At 41.5% G+C, this 22,483-nt stretch overlaps 1 protein-coding gene across 1 annotated transcript in view; it reads right to left on the reverse strand.

The window, feature by feature from the left end:
- The window catches only part of LOC135548735 (teneurin-2-like), a 217,506-nt gene that overhangs the window by 59,709 nt on the left and 135,314 nt on the right, over nucleotides 1–22,483 (reverse strand). The window contains exon 5 of the mRNA XM_064978616.1: nucleotides 10,858–11,082. Coding sequence (XP_064834688.1) covers nucleotides 10,858–11,082 — 225 coding nt within the window. The remainder of the gene's footprint in view (nucleotides 1–10,857; nucleotides 11,083–22,483) is intronic.

Consider the following 22,483-nt stretch of genomic DNA (forward strand, 5'->3'; position numbering starts at 1 on the left):
GATGTTTTGTATACTCCGTGTGTATTCTCCAACAGGTTTCTCCTTCCTTTCCTTGTACAATTCATTTCAGCTATTGAACCTTTCAGGAGTAACATAAAAATATCAGTTACCCATACAGTATGTAATGTCAACATCGTAAAAAAAAAAACAGTGGGCCTACCTGATTACGTACACAGCACTGATAACTGAAAGAATGAGAGTCATACCAAGACCTAAAGACATGAGCTAAGAAAGGGAGAGGCCCTTTACACAAAAACGTCTTGTGAAAAGAGGAGAAATGAAAAAGGGATTGGGCAGAGCTGAGATCAGTCATGGTTTGGAGGGCCAGGGTGTGTGTAATCTCCCACACCACACTGTGTAAGAACTGGAGAAAGACCCAGTGCTACAAAACCCACAGTTCACAAAAGCTGCGTTTGGACTGCAGGGACGCAGGGAACAATCTGAGCAGCACAATAGGGCTGAGAGCAGTGGATTATAAAGTGTGACGTGTCCATCAAAGCACCACTCCACACAACAGCCCTGGCTAAACACAATGGTATTCTGGTACTAACCCTTTAATGTGCTCTGATAACCTTGGTCGGGCTCTGATCTAATGCTTCTTCCACTGTTTCCCCCTTGCAAACTGCCGTTCAAACTCAAAAATCGAACTGACAGCCATGGAGGTTGTTTACCAACCCTCAACAGGTCTGTGGGCACACAAAAGGACACACAGTCAGAGGCCTCAGTTTCTAACCTTCAGTAACGACATCCCTGTGTGAAACAGTGGAATCCCACAAACACAATGGCCGGCTCCTCATCTGTTTAAACATACTGCCGAGATCACAGTGGAGATCTGAGCAGGGGGGTTATCAAAGTCCCTTCTGTAATACGCAGATTACAGCATTCTGCAGCATGCTGGCCTTTATTAGTCTACTGTATTGTGTGTTTAATAGCTCTAATACAAATTCCTTTAAGACGGAATGAATGTTCTTTCATCCGCCTTGGGGTGGCAGGCAGCCTAGTGGTTAGAGCGTTGGGACAGTAACCAAAAGGTTGCTGGATCGAATCCCCGAGCTGACAAGGTAAAAATGTGTCTTTCTTCCCCAGAACAAGGCAATTAAGCCACTGTTCCCAGTTAGGCCATCATTTTAAATAATAATTTGTTCTTTATTTATTTGCCAAGTTAAATATATCTATCACTTTATTGGTCGATAGCACAATTTGACTTCCGCTTTTAGCTCAACCCTTCCGAAATACACACATCCAGGTTTGGAGAGGTGCAGGGGGCTGGGATTTGATACCAGCAACCCTGCGGATGCCAGCTCACTTCCCACTCTGACCCTGGATTTGAACCGGCAACCCTCCAGTTACCTGCCGGTTACCTGTCACAGCCAGTCTTTCCACAGAGGATCAGCCTTTCCACTGTTGCTCAGTACTACCATTTTCATACCTACTTAAACAACATATGCCATCGTAAAAAGACAGTTGTGCTGCACAGTAAAGGAATGGCAGGGCACCTACAGTTGAAGTCGGAAGTTTACATACACCTTGGCCAAATACATTTAAACTCAGTTTTTCACAAATCCTGAAATTTATTCCTAGTAGAAATTCACATTCTTAAAATAAAGTGGTGATCCTAACTTACCTAAGACAGGGAAATGTCAGAATAATAGTAGAGAGAATGATTTACTTCAGCTTGTATTTCTTTCATCACGTTCCCAGTGGGTCAGAAGTTTACATACATACACTCCTTGCTCACACACGCTTTTTCAGTTCTGCCCACAAATTTTCTATAGGATTGAGGTCAGGTGATGGCCACTCCGAGACCTTGACTTTGTTGTCCTTAAGCTGTTTTCCACAACTTTGGAAGTATGCTTGGGGTCATTGTCCATTTGGAAGACCCATTTCCGACCAAGCTTTAACTACCTGACTGATGTCGCTTCAATATATCCACATCATTTTCCTTCTCATGATGCAATCTATTTTGTGAAGTGCACCAGTCCCTCCTGCAGCAAGGCACCACCACAACATGATGCTGCCACACCCGTGCACGGTTGGGATGGTGTTCTTCGGCTTGCAAGCCTCCCCCTTTTTCCTCCAAACATAACGATGGTCATTATGGCAAACAGTTCTATTTTTGTTTCATCAGTCCCCATGTGCAGTTGCAAGCCGTAGTCTGGCTTTTTTTATGGCAGTTTTGGAGCAGTTCTTCCTTGCTGAGCGGCCTTTCAGGTTATGTTGATATAGGACTCGTTTTATAGGACTGTGGATATAGATACTTTGTACCGGTTTCCTCCAGCATCTTCACAAAGTCCTTTGCTGTTGTTCTGGGATTGATGTACACTTTTCGCACCAAAGTGCGTTCATCTCTAGGAGACAGAACGCGTCTCCTTCCTGAGCGGTATGACAGTTGCCTGGTCCCATGGTGTTTATATACTATTGTTTGTACAGACGAACGTGGTACCTTCAGGCGTTTGGAAATTGCTCCCAAGGATGAACCAGACTTCATCCTTCAGACTTCAAGATCTCCAATCTTTTTTCTGAGGTCTTGGCTGATTTCTTTTGATTTTCCCATGATGTCAAGCAAAGAGGCACTGAGTTTGAAGGTAGGCTTTGAAATACATCCACAGGTACACCTCAAATTGACTCAAATGATGTCTGTTAGTCTATCAGAAGCTTCTAAAGCCATGACATAATTTTCTGGAATTTTCCAAGCAGTTTAAAAGCACAGTCAACTTAGTGTATGTAAACTTCTGACCCACTGGAATTGGGATACAGTGAATTATAAGTGAAATAATCTGTCTGTAAACAATTGTTGGAAAAACTACTTGTGTCATGCACAAAGTGGATGTCCTAACCGACTTGCCAAAACTATAGTTTGTTAACAAGAAATGTGTGGAGTGGTTGAAAAATGAGTTTAAATGACTCCAACCTAAGTGTATGTAAACTAGCCTAGTGGTTAGAGCGTTGGACTAGTAACCGAAAGGTTGCAAGATTGAATCCCTGAACTGACAAGGTAAAAAGTCTGTCATTTTGCCCCTGAACAAGGCAGTTAACCCACTATAAAAAAAACAACATTTTTTATCTGCACTGCTGTTTTAGTAGTTGGGGGGGCAGCGGCTTTTTTCAGAATGGATGACATGGTGACTTAACCCTGCACAATAAAGAGATGCAGCACGTTTCGGTCACAGCAGAGTGGAGGGGTGCCTAACACAGCACACACATGATCACACACACATACATACACATGAACTGAAAGCAACATCATCAGCCAGGCAGAACAAGTGCACTCACACAACTTATCCCCAGAGAATTATGCCTTTTCTCTTTCTGCCTGGAAGACATTCATTCCAATTCCAAACAAAGTCCTATGAGGAGCAAGAGAGGCGCAAACTAGAAATTAGCAAATGAGGGTACAAACTTAATAACAGGCAGCCATGTTGGTAATTACCCACTTCATGGATATAGAATGAACAAACTTCTACAAAGGTTAATTGCTTTTCTGTCAGCAAGGCAGCTCCTCGCTACAGAGTGACAGAAATGGAAATTGAGAGCGTGACTGTTTTCTTTATATGGAATCAGAAAAAAATATATTATATTTATTGTAAGAAATATGTATTACACAACAAGAACAACAAAAAAATGCTAAATTATAAAACATTTAAAAAATGTTTTCATTAAAAAACATGATTTATGGCAAGATTTATCCAAGTAAAATTGGTATCAGCCAAGCTGCAGCAACATCCATATGAGCATGACTAAAACTTTGTTCTGTAGCTTTAGATCTCATCCTGCATCATAAGCTCCTATAACGTACTGTGCAAACCTACAGTGCGCAAAAGACAACTCAACAAAAACACAGGGACGAGAGCCCATGTCAAATAAGCTACTATATGATGGTTGTTGTTTTGGAATCATTCCCAAACAACAACAACAACAAAAAACTGGATGACAGCTCAATCCAATTTGCTACAAAACTCAGTTTAAACTAGAAAAATCTCTGTTTGAACTTGAAAATCTGCTCCAACTCTCTTTAAAAAAAACAGTATGGGAAAGGAGGAAAACACACAAACACATGAAATGGTCTTACATGCCTATTTGTTCCTCCAATGTTTAGGAGTCCAGGCAAAATAACAATTGCTGTAGATAATGACCCAGGTGTAGAATGGGTTTTATAGCCACCTCAGCTATCAAAGACTCATGTAGAGAAAAGAGACAGAAAGCTGAGAGGGAATAAAAAATAAAAAATCTAAAAGCAATTACAGTTCAGAGGCAACGCAGGGCGAAATGGAAGCACAGCACAGCTTCCCGGGTCCGCTTGTTGTTGTTGGTGGTGCATGGCGATGTTGAAATTACTGCAGCTCAGATTCGCAGGCTACGGGCTAGAATGACAAGGATTAAAATAAATTGCCCAACATGAGCGGTGGGAACCTTGGGAAAAACAATACGAGTAAAAGCATAAAATGTCAATTTGGAATGATAAAAGACACAATCTAAACAGGGCAGGAGAAGCCTCAAGACAGCGCAAGGTAATAGAAATTGTGATTTTTACTGTGACTCAGCCTGCTTAAAAATAAATGAGGTGGCATGATTGGAAAGGGGGCATTTTTCTGTCTTCCACTCTTTTGCTAGTTCAACCTATCTATCTCTTCACACAAACCAAAGACAGGTGCAAATGTCTTAATTGAAACAGGCCCAAAGGTCAGTGTACTCATGACAGCTCTCAACGCCTCAACGAGTGGTGGACGCCTGCCAAGCTGAATGGGTTAACATTTGGCTTCGGCTGCAAATTGATAAGAACGGTGTTATGGATATGCAAGACCCAGAATTCAGCTGAGGGTGTCCAGACTTCATTTTCTTTCACTGCTAGTACATCATATCATAATAGAGAATGGCAGGATTAGCAGAAGCAGTTGAATTCATTTTTTTTCCAGGGACTTCTGTTCAGTGAATAAACTTTATGTTGACACTTCTGTTGGGCGTTTCCAGGGCGATAGGATGGGTGGCAAAACAGAACCGCAGCAACACCACACCAAGTCAGATCAGTGAGCGGCCGTGTTTGAGAAGCCGTGGATCATACCCCTACTCTTCTAAAGAGCTGAGGATCTGGAACTGCCGAAGGACAGCTCAGTTTCGGAGTGCACTACTTAGCCCTGTCCCCTTGATCTTTTTCTTTCTTGGGGATTTAATTAAAAAGCAAGATTGCAGTGCGTTAGTGCAAATGAAATACAGTGACATACTGATGGAGAGAAGAGGGGGGAGATGAGACAGAGGTTGTTTTGAAATATTCAGAGCACACTATTTCTCTGCCTCGGTCACTCATCTCCACTAATTAGACAATAATAACTGTCCAGCAGCAACAGACAAGGAGAAGAGACTACTGCATGTTCAACTTGAAACCCCTCCAAATCAAGTACCCCAATGCTATGAAATTACATTCATCACCAGAGAGATCTGTGGCATACAATTTATTAACACAAAATTTAAGACCAGACAAATGAACTTTCCTTTGGTAACAAAGTGGCATAGAGAATGGAGTGATCAAACATTCAAAACACCACACAAACCTCGACTGATTTCCCTGCTGGAATGTTTTTCTACATCCAAAAACGCATAGACACCGGAAATACACCACAAGAGGGGGAAAAAAAACAACAGATGAATAATGCATTGGTAGCATTAGTGCGCTAAGAGCCTGGGTCGTTCCAGGAGTAGCTACTGCGTCTGCCACTGCTCACATCCAGTTCTGGCTAAACCTTCCCAGAGAGTGTGTGGAGAGACAGGCCCCAGCAGGCACACTTACAGAGCTGATGCCATCGACACCTCACTTCTCCCCCCATGACACCTGAGAATGTGACGGCCTCAGGAAGGAAGATGGAGCGTACACAAGGTGCTAATGCTGTAGCATGGGTTAGAGCAAAAATTAGCAGGAGACTAACAATGCATACCAATTACGCACAGCCGGCACTAGGGATACGCCACAAGCAAGGCTGAGAGTGGAGGCTTCAGGGGCAGACTATACGTTTGAAGGCAATGTTTAGCATTTGTTTGGAGAGATGCAACGCTGCCACAATATGGAAGGCATATTATGCATACAAATATGATCATGGGAATGAAAAAGCCGTTACAATAATATAATGTAGAATTTAGGAGCAGGAAACGCAAAAATCAACAGTCAGCCAACTTCAACACACAGTGATTTAAACTGCATATTTTGTTATCCCAATGAGGCTAGAGGAGTAGAGGGGACTGATGACCGAGTGGTCATAATAATAAGGGAATCAGTCGATAACTGAATAAGGCACACGGGCAGGAAAGCCAACTGAAATGTAACCTTGGAGAATACAAAGCATTGCAATATGAAGGGGAAAAAAACGGTTCATTATCTGTTTCATCATTCAGCTTCTTGGTGGTTGTTGGTGAAAACGTTTCCCTTTGAGAGGTGATTGTACTCGAAAAGTACAGACGAGCACGAAACGACGAGGTGTGCAGGCGTTACAAAACAGCGCATCAGAATGCTTTGTAGAGAACCATGGTATCCGATTACAGAATACAGTATGTGAACTGTGTGTGCTCCACATGCAGGAACCTCAATCAAAAACGATATCAGGATTCATTATCAGAAACAGGGAAAGAGATGCCAGAGTGGAAAACAACAGGCAATTAAAACATGACTTATTCTATCCAGCTACCCAAACAATGGAGGGGAAAACAAGGAAAAGCACACTTGACAAAGGAGGAGATGACAAGGAAATCTAAAAAGCGCTTTAGATCTGTGATACCTCTTAGAGCTAAAAATACTCCCACGTTCCTTCCATGGAGAACATGAGGGCACAATGTCGACAGTGTTGATACATGTGCCTACCTGTCTAGCAATCTGGGTTAATTGTGTTTAGTCCCAAAAAAAATATCACTTCTGTTCTGACTCCAAACAGGACGAGGTGAGAAGCAGAGAGTAATATCAAAGCATTTTATACAGCAGCACCAGGCCATCAACTTCCATAAGGATGAGATGCTGGTGATATGCTATTTCATGTCGTAGACATACCACTTTGTCATACCTACAAGTATTGACACTTCCGTGGAAAAATCATTCTATGGGTCTTTTAACCGCCTGACTGACTTTGATAGATTTGATTTCTTGCAAAGATGGTTCATTAACTGCATGCACGTGATGAGTAAAAGCTGGGGGACGGGGCTGGAGAAATGTAACCACTAAAATTCATAAACAGACCTATGGATACAAGGACTGACCATCCATGATATCCAAATGATTGTATAACCTCCAAACATGGTTAAAACTATGTTTGTTTACATGTGTTGTTTATAAACAATCGAGTAAAGCAAGCTTATATTTTGGGATCTGTTGGGATACAACAGTTCAACTAAGCTCATGAGGCATTTATATATGTTATATTCATGATGAATCACTGGGTATATATCATTCATTTATAAGTCTGAATATGAATGAAGTAACTGCGGACTGCCCCTTTAAAGTGCCATGGTCAAATCAATAAAATACAGAAACATTTGCATTATTTTATCTCTAAACACATATTTGAACTTTAAAAACATAATACATAACATTCGTGACTACTTCTATGAAATAACTCGTCCTTCCCTCTAGTTTTGTATCCATTGTTTTTATAATGCAAACAATAATGATTACGGTATGTACACCAAATACAGTAATGATGCACTTTTCTAAATGGATTAAAATCGGTGAAAATCAAATTGAAAAATTCATCATAACAAGTACTGTGTAAAAACAAAAGGTTTACATCCTAGTCCATAGGGTGACTGTTTTCTTTTTCAAAGTCTTCTTAGTTACTCCCTGTTGATGTGGTACATGTTAGGTGAACAGTGAGAGATGCAATACTCGGTAATATGCAGTACAGCACATTTTAAGAGTAACGCACACATGTTGCACTAGAATACTGCCAGAGCAACATGTCGGCTCTTGAGCAACATGTCGGCTCTTAAGCAGCATGAGCACTGAAAAATGGCACATACAGTATTTTCACCAAATTGCTAGCAACCTCTAGCTGCTGCATTTTACTGTTTACTAAACTACTCTGTCTTTCTGTGCTGATTATTTTCCACATTTAGGCCTAACGCAAACGCAGCATGGAGAAATGTTACACTAAGACTCAAATCTCCAGAAACACAGCCTCTGGAAGAGCAGAAGGCCATGCAGCAATACATTATCGAACACAATAATTCATAGGAATATCATAGACATAGTAGTATCTGTTGAAAACAAGACCTATAAGCTACCATAATGAAAATCCAACTGTGGATTCCCCAATCAATAAGAACCATATCTGTCTTAAGAGGACTAAACTTTTCACTAACCTATTTGATAAGGGTGCTTCGCCATGATTGATGTGGCTCCTTTGAAAAGTAAACCAATTTCAGCCCTGATGTAAAGTTGATTGAAATTGGCTATAATCACATTCCTCTCGAATTCTGAACCCGTCCCCCCCCCCCCCCCATGGTTTTCATAAAGATTTATGGCTGATTAAAGGACAGACTAATCGAATTAAGACTAGACCTTGTTTCAGCTAAAAAATGGTTCCAACTGATTTTGCAAAATCCGATTTTCGTTTATGATATTGATATAACACTTACTGATTTAGATCCATAGAAGGGGAAGGAGGTCTCTTTTACAGATTTATTCCCCTATTTCCCATCATGCGTTAGTATGTTGACTTGATTCTATGATTATTTGGGTTATTGGCAGGTATTGCTCAGAGTAGCTTTCCTGATTGGCTCCTCAGAGGGAATGGACTTCACATGGAGCATTGGGGGTTCAGAAAGAGCCAGAATGACCCAGCACAGAGAATATATATTTTTCTCTCTGTGTTAGTGAGGTGTCACCTCAGTCTATTCACAGCAGAAAACACATGACCCCAACAATGGGAGTCAGTGGCCTTTCAACTCAAAGGCAATGGGATGATGTGGATCAGAAGACAACTTAGGAAAAGGACAGACCCATTTCAAGGAGAAGGTCTATATATAGCCTGTCGCTATAGTGACTATGAACTTTGGACACAAAAGTGATCTGTTACCTACTAATCGGCACTATAAACAGGATCATTTGGTTAATGTAATATTCTTACGTGTATTAGACCATAATGTACTATTACTTTGTGGTACACAGACGCAGTGGGTTTGAAATATATATGTAAAGCCAACGTGACCAATGAGCTATAACAATGCGTATTCTTTTTAGGATCTGTGCTGAAATTCAAACGTAGGCTACAACGTCACACTGAGTGCATTTCAAAAATGTCATATTTCCGTGTAGACCGAGCAGTTTTGCAACACTAAAAATATAAACAATACCATGTAAAAATGTGCTATTTTTGGACCATTCATTAACTACAAACAAGTGCACTGGCAAGAAAAATACATAGCCTACAGTACACAATTTCATCAAGGGAAAATGTAAGACAGAACTATTCAACATGAAACCACAAAAGCCAAAAGCTGTGCTTCCTAGCCACATTTTAGAAGACATTAAATATACACGTATTATATCTTTAGTGTCGAACGTACAGTCAAAAAAAACATAAAAGAATGAGAGAAACCATCGGAAACCCAGACAAAGCCCTCTCTGTATCTCCGGCTACAAGCAGAGTCTCTGTTTGACATCGCAGTAATCGTCTCAAATCCTTTCCTTCCACCATTCTCACCCACTGAGGAGAATTCAGTCACCTAGGAACTCTCATTCTGAATACTGACGTGATTAGAAAGTAACAGCTGCATTCACGGTGTTTGGAACAAAAGCACACTCAAAGACGCACAATTTTCTTGCTTGTTCATGCTAGCGCAGAAAAAGGCAAAGCAATTACGGGCAGAAAATACAAAAATGAATTAAGTGGGCCTATTTCTACATCATTCCTAATGACTAATGCTTTTTAATATTGTTTTTTGATAGACATTCACAGTGGGGGGGGGGGGCAGTTTCACAGATTGAACTCAATGAAATGAATTTAAACTCCACAACTTCCCTCAATTCAACATCTTTCAAGCATATTTTTGCATTTCAGACTCAATTCAATAATTCTATGTAATACTACTTCAATTTAATAATACTTTTTAAACCACAATTTATCCATTGTGATATTTATCCATTTCCAAAGCATTGATAAATTCACCAGTTTGCTTTTTTTGAACTGAAAATTAACACACATCTTCCATTTTATAAAAATATATTCTTAGCCAATTAAAATGCATGTATTTTCTTTAAATACTAATGTACACCAACAAACCTTCCTCATTTTATCCAATAAACCACAGAGAAGAGTGGAAATATAAACCCTAAGTGTGTTCCTAATTGCATATGCAACCAATCTCACAAGCACAGGTAGAAACTAAGTGAATGATAAGGGATTCATAATTTACTATGGAATGGTAGTTATTAATATGGAAATAATATGCTCTGATTCAAAGGAGCTGCTTTCAAAACTCTTTCCTATTTGTATGACTTTGGGTGGCATAAGAGCAAATAATTGTAAATTCATAATGACTACTTTCTTTGCTGTGTGAAAAATATTTGGAATTGCAGTATATCAATGAATTCAATCTTAGCATATACATTTGATTTTCTACCTGAAGCGAGTGAGTAATTTCTTAAAAAAGGACTGAGGTTCATTATGATTTTAACATTACAAATGATCGTTGTAGAATGTCCTTCACCTTCAACGATATGGCAGAATCGTTTACTATGCGCTTACTTTTGGGTTTAAAACTAAATCTAAACTATTCAGAGATCTGTATCTATCCTTGAACCACAGTGAATAAAGACAGAGAGATATGCCATGGTAGATGGCGTATTAAATGATACTTTACATTGGCTGGGGATGGTCTTACCCGCAGAGGGGGGCTGGGGTGGAGGTGCGCAGGCCCGGAGTAGGTAAGAATTGGGGGAGAATTCATCGTCAGGAGGGGGGTCCAGCATGACGTGGGGGGAGCCACTGTCCAGCAGGGGCACTTGGCACTCCCTGATGGCTGGGGGGGCAGGATGGGGAGGGCCAGTGGGTGGAGGTGGGGCAGGGGGTAGCAGGCTGGACGAAGGTGTGGGAGGTAGGGGACGACCTGGGGAGCACACACACACACAAACACACACACACACACACACACACACACACACACACACACAGAGAAGAAGGAGGGCGGGTGTTACTATGCACACTGGTATTGTAAATTACACGAGGACAATAGGTGGCATCCTCTTTGAACATGAAGAAGTGCTAGAAATTACACAACCTCGTCTCCATGTCAATACAATGCTCTTTTAGACACACTGTCAATCTCTACCAGTACTGTCAATCTCTACCAGTACTGTCAATCTCTACCAGTACTGTCAATCTCTACCCGTATTCATATGTTCAAGTGGAGACTGTCAATTCCATTGACAGCTGAGCGATAAAATAACGATAATGAAAGATGAGAGAAACAATTGAGAAAGAAAGAGATATAGAAAATGGAGAAGTATTGCAGGGCTTTCAATTCCTTCAATCGCTCTGATAACCTTGCTCTTTAATAACAGCACACTGAAAGGAGGTCAACTTTGATGTCCTATACAGGCTTTTAAATGAACCATCATGTACGGTATTTTATTTGCCTTGAAATAAGAACTCCTGCGTTTGACTTTGACCTTGAGAAATAAATAGTGAAAGCCTATGAGTTTTCATTAGGATTATTTGTGCCATCGATTGTGCAGAATTGTCTTTATTTTGCCATAGTCATGGGGCATCTACCTCCTTTTTATCTATTTTGCATCCAAACCAGATGGCACTGAGAAAATAACATTGGTTTGCATGATTAAGCCCTGCAGTAACACTAGAGTTCAACATTTGGTTAAAGCAGAATGGTTGACCCCAACAGAAAATCCAAGGGGTAGCCTTATGTTTATTTATTTTTTCATGCCAAATCCTTTCCTCACATCCTATTTTAGGCCATCAAATATTTGGTTTGTAAAAGGAACTATGTCCACGAACCACAAGTATTTAACTTGTGAAATGGGACATAAACGTGCTTATTAGGACATTTCAAGGAGATAACAAAGGAGATTACATTAATAAATGTGTTTTGAGAATGATCAAAAATATATGATCAATTGTGGCCTAGAAATTCCAGAAAATACTCATTCTTCAATAAAGACAATTTGTAAGCAAAGTACATTTATTCAAGGCTACCATTTCTCAAAAATAATTATTGCTCAATTTTCTGATTTCAGTCAATTACAGCATTTTATTTAACATATTTAATATATTCTGTTTTCCTACTTATGTCCAACACAGCAATGGAGAATTGAAGGCTGATTCCCTCCCACACATCCATGGTGTCCTTTTAGATTAGCATGTTTTGATGCAGCTCATCAAGATCACAGACACATATATCAACCCTACACCTTGTTGTGGTGTGATGGAATGGTGTCACCAAGGCCCTCCAACTGTCAGTACAAGGCAAAGAACTCCCAGCTCGTGTGAATACTCTCACTAATAACATGAGCACCACCACCCACTTTGCCTCTGAGCAAGTCGGCAGATCCAACATCCACGGCTGCTTTGGCAAACGTGTCCTTGTATAGAGGCCGGGTGATTTTGACTTCATGTCAGGTCTTGTCATGCGTAGTTAAAAAAAAAAAAAAAAAAAAAAAAAAAAAAAAAATGTTTTTAAAAAAGTGGGCTGCTTTTGCTGAATAATATATGCCTGCTTCAAAGTCCCGGAGTGGAAGATAACCATTGCATCACTAGCTTGCTGCCACACAGCACTCTTCAAAGCAAATAGGCTAGCAGAACATTGGAACGGGCAGTGGAGGGGACGGGCACATATAGTACAGTACTGAGAAGCCAGAGAGTAGAGTGGCTGGACGGCGACAGAGGGCAAATCTCTCTCTAATGATGAGGATTCATCCTCCTCTCCTGTCGACAACAGGCATTCAGAACATCAACATAAAATAGAAAGGTTTTCTGAATGGAAGATTGGAGGATGACATCGGTTCCTGCCACAGAGTATCAGAACAGCCCTCATTCCCTATTCCAGTGTGGATGTTTGGCACAGGCTTTCATTGTGGCTCATTTGGAGCCGTTATCGCTGTTTCAAGCCTTATCCTCTGCTGTTAGCGTCCCTGTCCTCTGAGTCACATAATGTGTTGGGAAGCAAACACACAACAGGGCCGCTGCCCCCCCCCCCCACTCTCCTCCTCGCTGACTCCTGCTGAGGCTGTCTACACACAGCAGGTCTAGCTGTGACATTTGCAGAGATGTATCATATCAGTGTCCTCCTACATCACACAGCAAAACAAAACTACAAAACTAGAGGACCAAAAGAAACCAGAGCTCCTCGCCTCTGTCCTCTTTGTCACGTTTAACACGGCTCCAAACGCTGACATCAAGGGGCAAGAAAGAGAGAGTGAGCACAAGCCAGCTCTAATGTGACAAGTCGACAAAGATTACTTCACAAAATGTCACTTGAAGAGACATCACACTAACGCGCCTGGCATTACATTATGAGCATCTGATTATGATGCTATTTTGATTGCTGATCACTTTGATGTGCACCATAAATAGCATTAATTTACATTTGAGGTGCATATTAAACTAAGTATTTTTGTACCAAGTAGTACAGTACTTTTTATTTCTATTACCTGATATGTTTACATTTTATATTTAACCTTTATTTAACTAGACAAGTCAGTTAAGAACAAATTCTTATTTACAATGAGAGCTTACCCCGGCCAAACTCGGACGACGCTGGGCCAATTGTACGCCTCACTATGGGACTCCAATCACGGCTGGATGTGATACAGCCTGGAAACGAACCAGGGACTGTAGTGACGCCGCTTGCGCTGACATGCAGTGCCTTAGACCTATGTGCCACTCAATGCCCCTGTTAGGTATAGCATCCAGATATGGGGGCTCCATAAAAGCTCCTTTCTATCCCTCACTGCCCCCCCCCCCTCTCTCTCCTGGGCCAAGGCCTTTTCAAGCAACAACATTCAGCGTGGTCTGAAAATAACTGTCTCCAATCGGCCTGACTCCATTTTGTCACGGGCCTCTTTGTGTCATCACTCCCTGTGACTGGAATGGCTCTGTGCTGCATCCTCAGCACATTCACAGCCCCAGTAGCCCCATGCCCTGGCACCATTGTTCACATGAAACCACACTTTTTTTCACAAATGATTTTCAACACACTCAAGGTGGGATTCTGCACCATTTAAAAGGTAAAATGTTGGAAGATAAATGGCCCCCAACCACCAAATTATTTTTGTCCCACAACTTCCCATTGCCTCCATCTCATGCACTTATTAATCTCTGTGTGGCTCTTCTCTATAACTGTCTAAACCAACATGGCCTCGGATTGCTGTTGATTTGATCCTATTGTTTCCTCCACAGGCACCACCAGGCCACTATTATACACACTGCACCAGCCAGTCATCACCACAGGCACCACCAGGTCACTATTATACACACTGCACCGGCCAGTCAACACCACAGGCACCACCAGGCCACTATTATACACACTGCACCGGCCAGTCATCACCACAGGCACCACCAGGCCACTATTATACACACTGCACCGGCCAGTCATCACCACAGGCACCACCAGGCCACTATTATACACACTGCACCGGCCAGTCATCACCACAGGCACCACCAGGCCACTATTATACACACTGCACCGGCCAGTCATCACCACAGGCACCACCAGGCCACTATTATACACACTGCACCGGCCAGTCATCACCACAGGCACCACCAGGCCACTATTATACACACAGCACCGGCCAGTCCCTTCAGACTGCCTGTCCCTGTGATCTCACAACCACAAACAGTTTCACAAACACTCAGGAGCATGTGGTCCCTTAACAACAGGCAGTAGTGGCATCTCCATGTCCAAATTGAAATGGAAATCCAACTTTGTTCTCATCAGACAACTCTATTGTGTGATTTCAATGTCGGCTCAGTTGTTCAATTTCATTCGAGCAAATGGGTGAAATGATCCACCACAATGTGATATGGTGATATATGTGTGCTACGATATACGAGATGACATGACACCGGCGTCACAACAAGTTAACCTCACCCGTCAACCTCCTCCCTCCCTCATTATCCTAGCTACCCCTCCTCAACCCAACAGAAACACAGATGGTTTTGGAGTGTTTGCTAAATCCTGCAGCACAAACAACACAGCAGCCACCTCAGCAGCAAACCCACATCCCTCCTACTGTCCTGTGTGTGTCTCGCTGCTGATGTACAGATTAGCCCAGAACATGGCAATGTGGAACAGCAGGAGGGAGGCAAGAACCAAGACTTAAGCTCAGCTGCAAAGCACATCGGAAAACCAGACTTGAGCAATAATATCACTATCATCTCCCTTTCTATCCTTGTATGTTTCATTACAAAGACAGCTGGGAAACGGGTTAAGATGTGCTGACTCGGCTCTCCATCACACAGAACAAAGCTCCACTTAAAGATCCACTTCTACCATCAGCTGTAGCCTTTTAATATATGTACGGTATAAATTACTTATTACATCGCTGCCTTTGAAGTAGGATGCTTCCATTCTGGCACTATTTTTATCCGGTGTCGCAAAAGTAACACAAAAAAAAGGACTTACTTTTCTATAACGCCGACTCATCCTTGAGCCTCCCCCTCCCCATACTGTTACCCCCCCCCCCCAATCTGTAGTCCTAAGAACTCTTTGCCCTCACACAGGATCAAAGCAGTGAGAAATTAGATTCCATTCCAAACCAATGAGAGCAGCCTCTCCCCCCCTAACAACACGTTCCGCATAAAATCACAGCTTTTTTTGTTTGTTTGTTTTCCTAGAACCTGCAAATCTGCAAGCCTCAATTCTTCTCTCTCTCTCTCTGCCACTTTCTCACTCTCTCTCTCTCTGATTTTAGGTGTCTTGTGATCGTTTACTTGGAGAGAGTATTGTTCCTATGCCACCAACCCGAAAGCACTCATAATCCCAAAATAAGGTAATTACTCAAATGAACTGATGCCTTTGAAGTGGGGAGAGAGATTTTGTCAAAGACACACCATATTGCTTTGAGTTTTATTTGAAGTAGGTCGCAATGGTAATGAGTTTGAGTCACTGGCCTCAGAGGATGCACTTTTATCACAAAGACACCACCATCTTCATTAATTTACTCAAATCAACATATTGCACTGTAAACATGTAATTTGAACCAAATGAAAGACAACTAAAGGCTTGTTAACAGACCAACCTGGTCTCAGAGCATTTCGTATTATTCTGAACGGAAATCCTAGACACTCCATTTAGTATGATGTTACATTTCTTATGGTATGTATTCATTTGCGGATGTCATTCACCCATTTTGTATACGTTACGAATTTCAATTAAATTTCAATTTATGAAATAGCAAAACGTACAATATGTTACCAATATACAAAGCATATGATATGTTAAAAATTCTAGCTAGGTGGCTAACGTTAGCTACCTCGCTAAATTTAGCTAGGCTAGGGGTTCGGGGTTATGGTTAAGTTTCAGAGTTAGGTTAAAGGGTTAAGGTTAGGGGCCGGGTTAGCTAACTTGCTAAGTAGCAAGTAGTTCAAAAGTTGCTAATTAGCTAAAATGCTAAAATTGTGCGTGATGATTCAAACTCGCAATCTTTGGCAACCATGTCACGCCCTGACCTTAGAGATCCTTTTTATGTCTCTATTTTGGTTTCTATGTCTTCTATTTCTTTGTGGTTGGCCGGGTATGGTTCTCAATCAGGGACAGCTGTCTATCGTTGTCTCTGATTGGGAACCATACTTAGGTACCGTTTTTCCCACCTGTGTTTGTGGGAGGCTGGCTTTGTTTAGAGCACTTTGATGGTGAGCTTCACGGTTTGTTTTTGTAGTGCTTATTGTTTTGTTTGGCGTCATTTGGATTAATAAAGGAAATGTACGCTCACAACGCTTCACCTTGGTCCGCTCCTTCCAAAAGCCGTGACAAACCACCCCGATCCAACCACCCTCATTTAGTTCTTTCCTTAAGTGACCGTCTTCTGTAACTATACCAAACATAACATATCATACTAAATTGAGTGTCATGGATTTACGTACAGAATAATACAAAATGCTCTGAGGCCAGGTATGTAGGCATGCATGCTTGGGTTGGGCGGTATCTAAATTTTCCTACCATCAAAGTTTCTGTTCCATCCCAGGGTATTCGGTATTATCGGAAATGCACACAAGGGGGAAAATTTCAATGTTTTATTTTTACACACAAAATTATTTAGGCAACGGGGATCTTCATCCAGGAGGAAACTGAATGTCTCTAGTCTGGGTACCAGTCTTTTAGCTAACATTCCACTCCTTGCCACACCATGTCATTGCAAGAGACTGGCCTTTCGGCAATCTCAACATTCGATATGCAGTTGGATTTAAGGCAGAGTTGGTTGTTGAAAATAACATTAATATTTTCCATGACAACATGTTGAGCCTTGAAAATAGCTGTTAGCAAGACAAGTTGTTGTATTTTGAGGCTTAAAATCAAAGCAAATAGGTTATGTGGTTTGCAGTATGTATTTAGAGAATTTAGAGCTAGAATCTTTTGACAGACTGGTTTAGTCTGGATAAACAAAAAAATGGATACCAACGTGTTCTGTGGAGAGAAAGTGATTGAATGCCAATATTTGGGTAATTGTTGTTATTGGATGATCACTGTGACTGTTATCGAATCAGGATCAACTCCTCTGTTCTCCTTGAGTTCATTAATGATAGAATGTTGATGTTTGAATATGGCAGAAAGGTCAGGCTCTTTGGCAATGACAAGGAGTGCAAGGAATTGTTAGCTAAAGCAACTGGTACTCAGGCTGGAATGTCTCTGCTGTAACCAAGAAGTTTAGTCTTGACATCTAGACACTTAGCTAGCAAGACAGCAAACAACATCATTTATTCGACACATCTTAGATTTCTTACAGTTATACATATATTTATAAACAGTGGTCGGTATTGAAAATCATACTGTAGGTATTACAGAATACCCCAGTATTCGGTATAAAACAGTATATCGCCCAAGCCTAGAGCTCGCACAAATTACTCACACGCGCATGCAGACACACACACACACACACACACACACACACACACCCCTCCTAAACCTTTATAGTGCCTTATAAAATAAATGTCAGAATGTTTTAGCTGAATCCCAGAGGCAAATGCCAGTCACATATTAGCCATCTGACAACTGGTAACATAAGTGTCCAGGGGACCCGAAGTCTGGTCCTGGGGACAGCAGCAGGACACAGGTCATTAGTGACCAGCAGCCCACTGGGCACTGTGACTGCACCAGGCTGCAAGGTGACAGGGCCATCGCTGTGACATGCAAAGCTGGGCCATCGCTGTGACATGCAGCGCTAGGCCAGCCAGTAGTAGGACCAGCCCCACTACTCCAGGCTCTGGGATCAGCACACACAGCACACTGAGGCAAACGCTGCTCCTCTTTGCATCATCTGACCCCGAGGAGCAGGTTGGCTGATGTTGTTCTGCACAGCTCCCCCTACAGAGCCCCACAGTGGATGCGGCAATACCCTGCAGCACTGACGCACACCACAAATAAACATACATGTGCTAGGCATTGTCGGTCTTTCCCTCTCATACTCCCCCCACGCACATACGTATGATGCACATTTACTTGGCTGTACTGTACGTAATGCCCAAATCAGACATGAGCATGTACTCACTTCACTTAACACAGAAAAAAACACTGCCTTGAAAAACCAAAGTGTGCTCCTTCCTTGGACAGTCCAAGGATAGTCAGTGATACACACACTCCAGTATTCATGAAGAACAGGTATAATCGAGCCTCTCCAACCAAAAGGAATTCATTAATTTTTCTTCACTTATGAACCATGTTCTCTTTTCTAGTTGTAAACGAGATCCTTAGTGTTTAAATCATTAGTGTTTTTCCTACATTGCTAATACATTTATTACAAGTGTCATCAACCCAGCACTAACTATTCCCCTTTCGGCTAATCCATACACTGATAACAGTGAATGTCTTGGTAGGGTATTGCTCATTTTGACTTATTAAGTCAAACGCCATTAAGTTCAAACGCCTATGCCCCACATATAGGCTGTCTAAGAATATAGCTTTAGAGTATTATAATAACCAAGTTAACCATATTTACACCTCTGAGAGATTTATAGTTTGGAGCCCACATAGTACCCTACATTTCCAACAATAAGCTAGCCTTATGTATAACCTTAACTCTCCAAGCAGCTCTCTCTCACTACCTCTCTCTCCAGCTAGAACTTGGCAGATGCTTTGAGAAGGGATGCCTCCGTGTGGTGAGGGCACATATCAGAATACATCAGGGCCGGGGACCTCACGATATGATATTATCATGATACTTAGGTGCCAATACAATATGTATTGCAATTCTCACAATTCTATATGTATTGCGATTCGATATCGAGATGTTTATTTTGATCGGCCATGAAAATAAACGTGATGAAAACATGTTGGTTCACTATTTAAAAAGAAGACGGAGAACAAGCTATAGGATGACAAAGCAAGTTTTTTGGAGTCAAATATTGATATAATATCATCCAAAACAAATATTGTGATATATAACTCTATCAATCCCCCCCCCCCAATAACTAAAATATATTAGAGTAATACACTATGAATTGGACCGTCCAGCATGTCAATTAGTAATAGCATGATCTGCCTTTGAGACATGGGCACTGAGTTGACCTGAAAAGAGGCAGAGAAGGAAAATAGCAGCTCTGCTAAATAAGAATATTGCCTAGTGACACGATACACAGACAGGGATGAATACACTACTACGTAGATAGTAGTTATGAGAAAAAGAGGCAGGACTGTTGCAGCCCTGTAAAGATGGAACACGCTAATGAGTATGTGTCTAAAGTATTCTTTTCATATATATCAAGCTCCCTGAAAGCATTTATGTAAACACTTTATGTAGGCCAAACAAGAGCTGTGGAAATCCACTGTAAAAAGAAACAAAACATTAGCAGCCAAAATCCAGAACATATAAAAAGTATATATCTTTCAAATTCAAAACCCATCACAGGGCATGTCCTAAAATAGATATAGAAGATGGTGCAATACATGTTGATGATTAGTACATCAGATTCTCAGTGGGAGATGAAAATATGGTTACATATACATTTTCCTGAGACTGACAATTACCCGAAGAATGCTAAAACACAAATATAATAACAGGTGGACTATATCGGAAAAATGCTGATTATTTGAGGAAGAATGTAGAATAACTTAGCATTTTAAGCTGCCAACCACTCCCCCTTACTTTGATTGCAATCAGTTGTTCTGGGAGTGTCCCTGGACTCCATTAAAACGTCACGATTATTCTAACAACAAAATCAAACAACGTTCATCAACCTAATTAAATGCACACACACACATTTAAAATGCCCTTAAGAGTGTAGATGATGCACAATTTCGAACACATATTAAAACGAAGTTCATGAATTGTATATAGATTACATAAGACGCTTCAATTATGATAAAAGGGGGATACATTGTTTATGTGATGTAAAATAAAACAATTATAGAAAATGCAACCAGGTGTTGCTAGATGAAGCCCTAATACATAATAGATTGCCTACAGCTCGAATCCTACACGACATCCTAAAAAGCAGATGTTGGAATGATTTATTCCAAAAGACGCTGACATTATCATGGGATGGGAGTCAGAATTCAGAACCAAAATTCCGTTCCAAAAGACTCAACGGGATGAAATAGGAGATCTCACGACAGATGCACCCCATATGTCAACCAACTTTAAAACCACATTCAGAGGGAACACACAAACCGCCTAATATTATTTTAACAGCATCCAGGCATAGTTGAATGAGCCACACACAGCAAGAAAGATAGGTCGATTTATTCGGCTTACCTTTGCTTTTCACCATGCTGCGAACTCGGTTTCTTCTCTACTCATGCAAGGGAGGTATACATTTTTCCAGCATCAGCAAAGAGAGCCGTGTTCCGTGTCGGCTACACAGACGTGCACCAAGAGAAGACAGTGAAAGGCGCGAAACTGAGGTTGTTAGCATCCGCGGCAGTAGCTTTGTCTGGTTGCTGATGTGTTTGCATCGAAACGAACAGACAGACATCCAACTTAAATCTTCAGCGCTACAGTGCACTAACGTTACCATGAATTACGCGCAGGCAAACTGACAAAGAGCCATGCAGTTAGTGTCCAGTACAAATGTTGCAGAGGGGCGGGCTGGTGCGTAAAGGTGAGCTCATGGTGTCATTATAGGGTGTGGATTTGTCTGTACCTCCTGTATGGTCAACTAGGCAACTCCTATCTCTCTCTTTGTTATGCTGCCTTTGCAGCAAGTGTCTCAGGTATACATTTAGTGCCATTATGCTCTCGCTATGGGGTCAGTCAAATTGTGTTTAGATCATCATGCCATGCACCATAGGGCTTTTACGGATCCGTCGCCAGCTCTCCACTCCTACAGTCTACACACACACACACGATTATGAGCCTTTAGAATACCCTCCAGTGTGCGGTATTGTACAGCTGACATGGCAGTGTCCCTCTAGTATGGGTGAATTCTCCATGGCACGCTGCAGTTGCCTAGACAGACTGGGGAAAAGGGTGGTTTTCATGTTGAGAGTCTGGAGGGTGCCACCCATATAGATTGCCATCACAGATAGGCTATCATCTCCCCGATTCCTTTACATTTTATATAACAACCTTCTTGCCTGTGTGTTTACCTATATATTCATGTACAATATATTGCTGAATATTACAAACCATGTCCATGAAATCAAATGGATCAATAGTCCAGAAGTAGATTCATCTGTGTCTGCTAAACCAGTTCCAAACCACTGTCTCTGTAGTCCAGAAACACAGTATTCTAAGGCTAATCAGTGCATTTGATAAAATTGTAGTTCTTGATGTATGCTATAAAACCAGATTCAAGCCTAGTTCTGGAAATAATAGCCTATCTGTTGTTCATTCAGTGTGTGTGTGTGTGTGTGTGTGTGTCTAAAGTGAGATTGAGATGATAAAATCTGTACAATGTCCATTGTTCTATCTTTAGACCACAAGAGATTAACAAAAAGGAAACTTACACCAAGGACCCACTTACAGGCACAGTGCCGCTTTACTTCGGTTTCAACAGCTTTGTGCTATGAGGTGAGGAAATATCATTGTCAACTACACTTTCCTCCCTTTTAATATTTTTGTTGTGACACTAAGCATAGAGCATCAACCCACAGTTAAGTGAGAATAAGAAGTGAGAATAAGTAGTAATCTAATTAGTGCTAATTCAGAAACTGTCTTTGCTAAACCCGCATTTCTGGGCAGCTCTGTTTACTGTGTGGCAATACTTTGACTGCTTCCAGGAGCCTCCCTTTTGTACAGCGACACTACAAAGCGCCAGCGCTTCCCACGCATGGGCATCCGTCCTCATTAACCACGGCAGTTCTCGACTGCCAGAGCTCACAAAGAGCGCCATGGCGCAGA

This window comes from Oncorhynchus masou, chromosome 11, assembly GCF_036934945.1.
Source record: "Oncorhynchus masou masou isolate Uvic2021 chromosome 11, UVic_Omas_1.1, whole genome shotgun sequence".
NCBI lineage: Eukaryota > Metazoa > Chordata > Actinopteri > Salmoniformes > Salmonidae > Oncorhynchus > Oncorhynchus masou.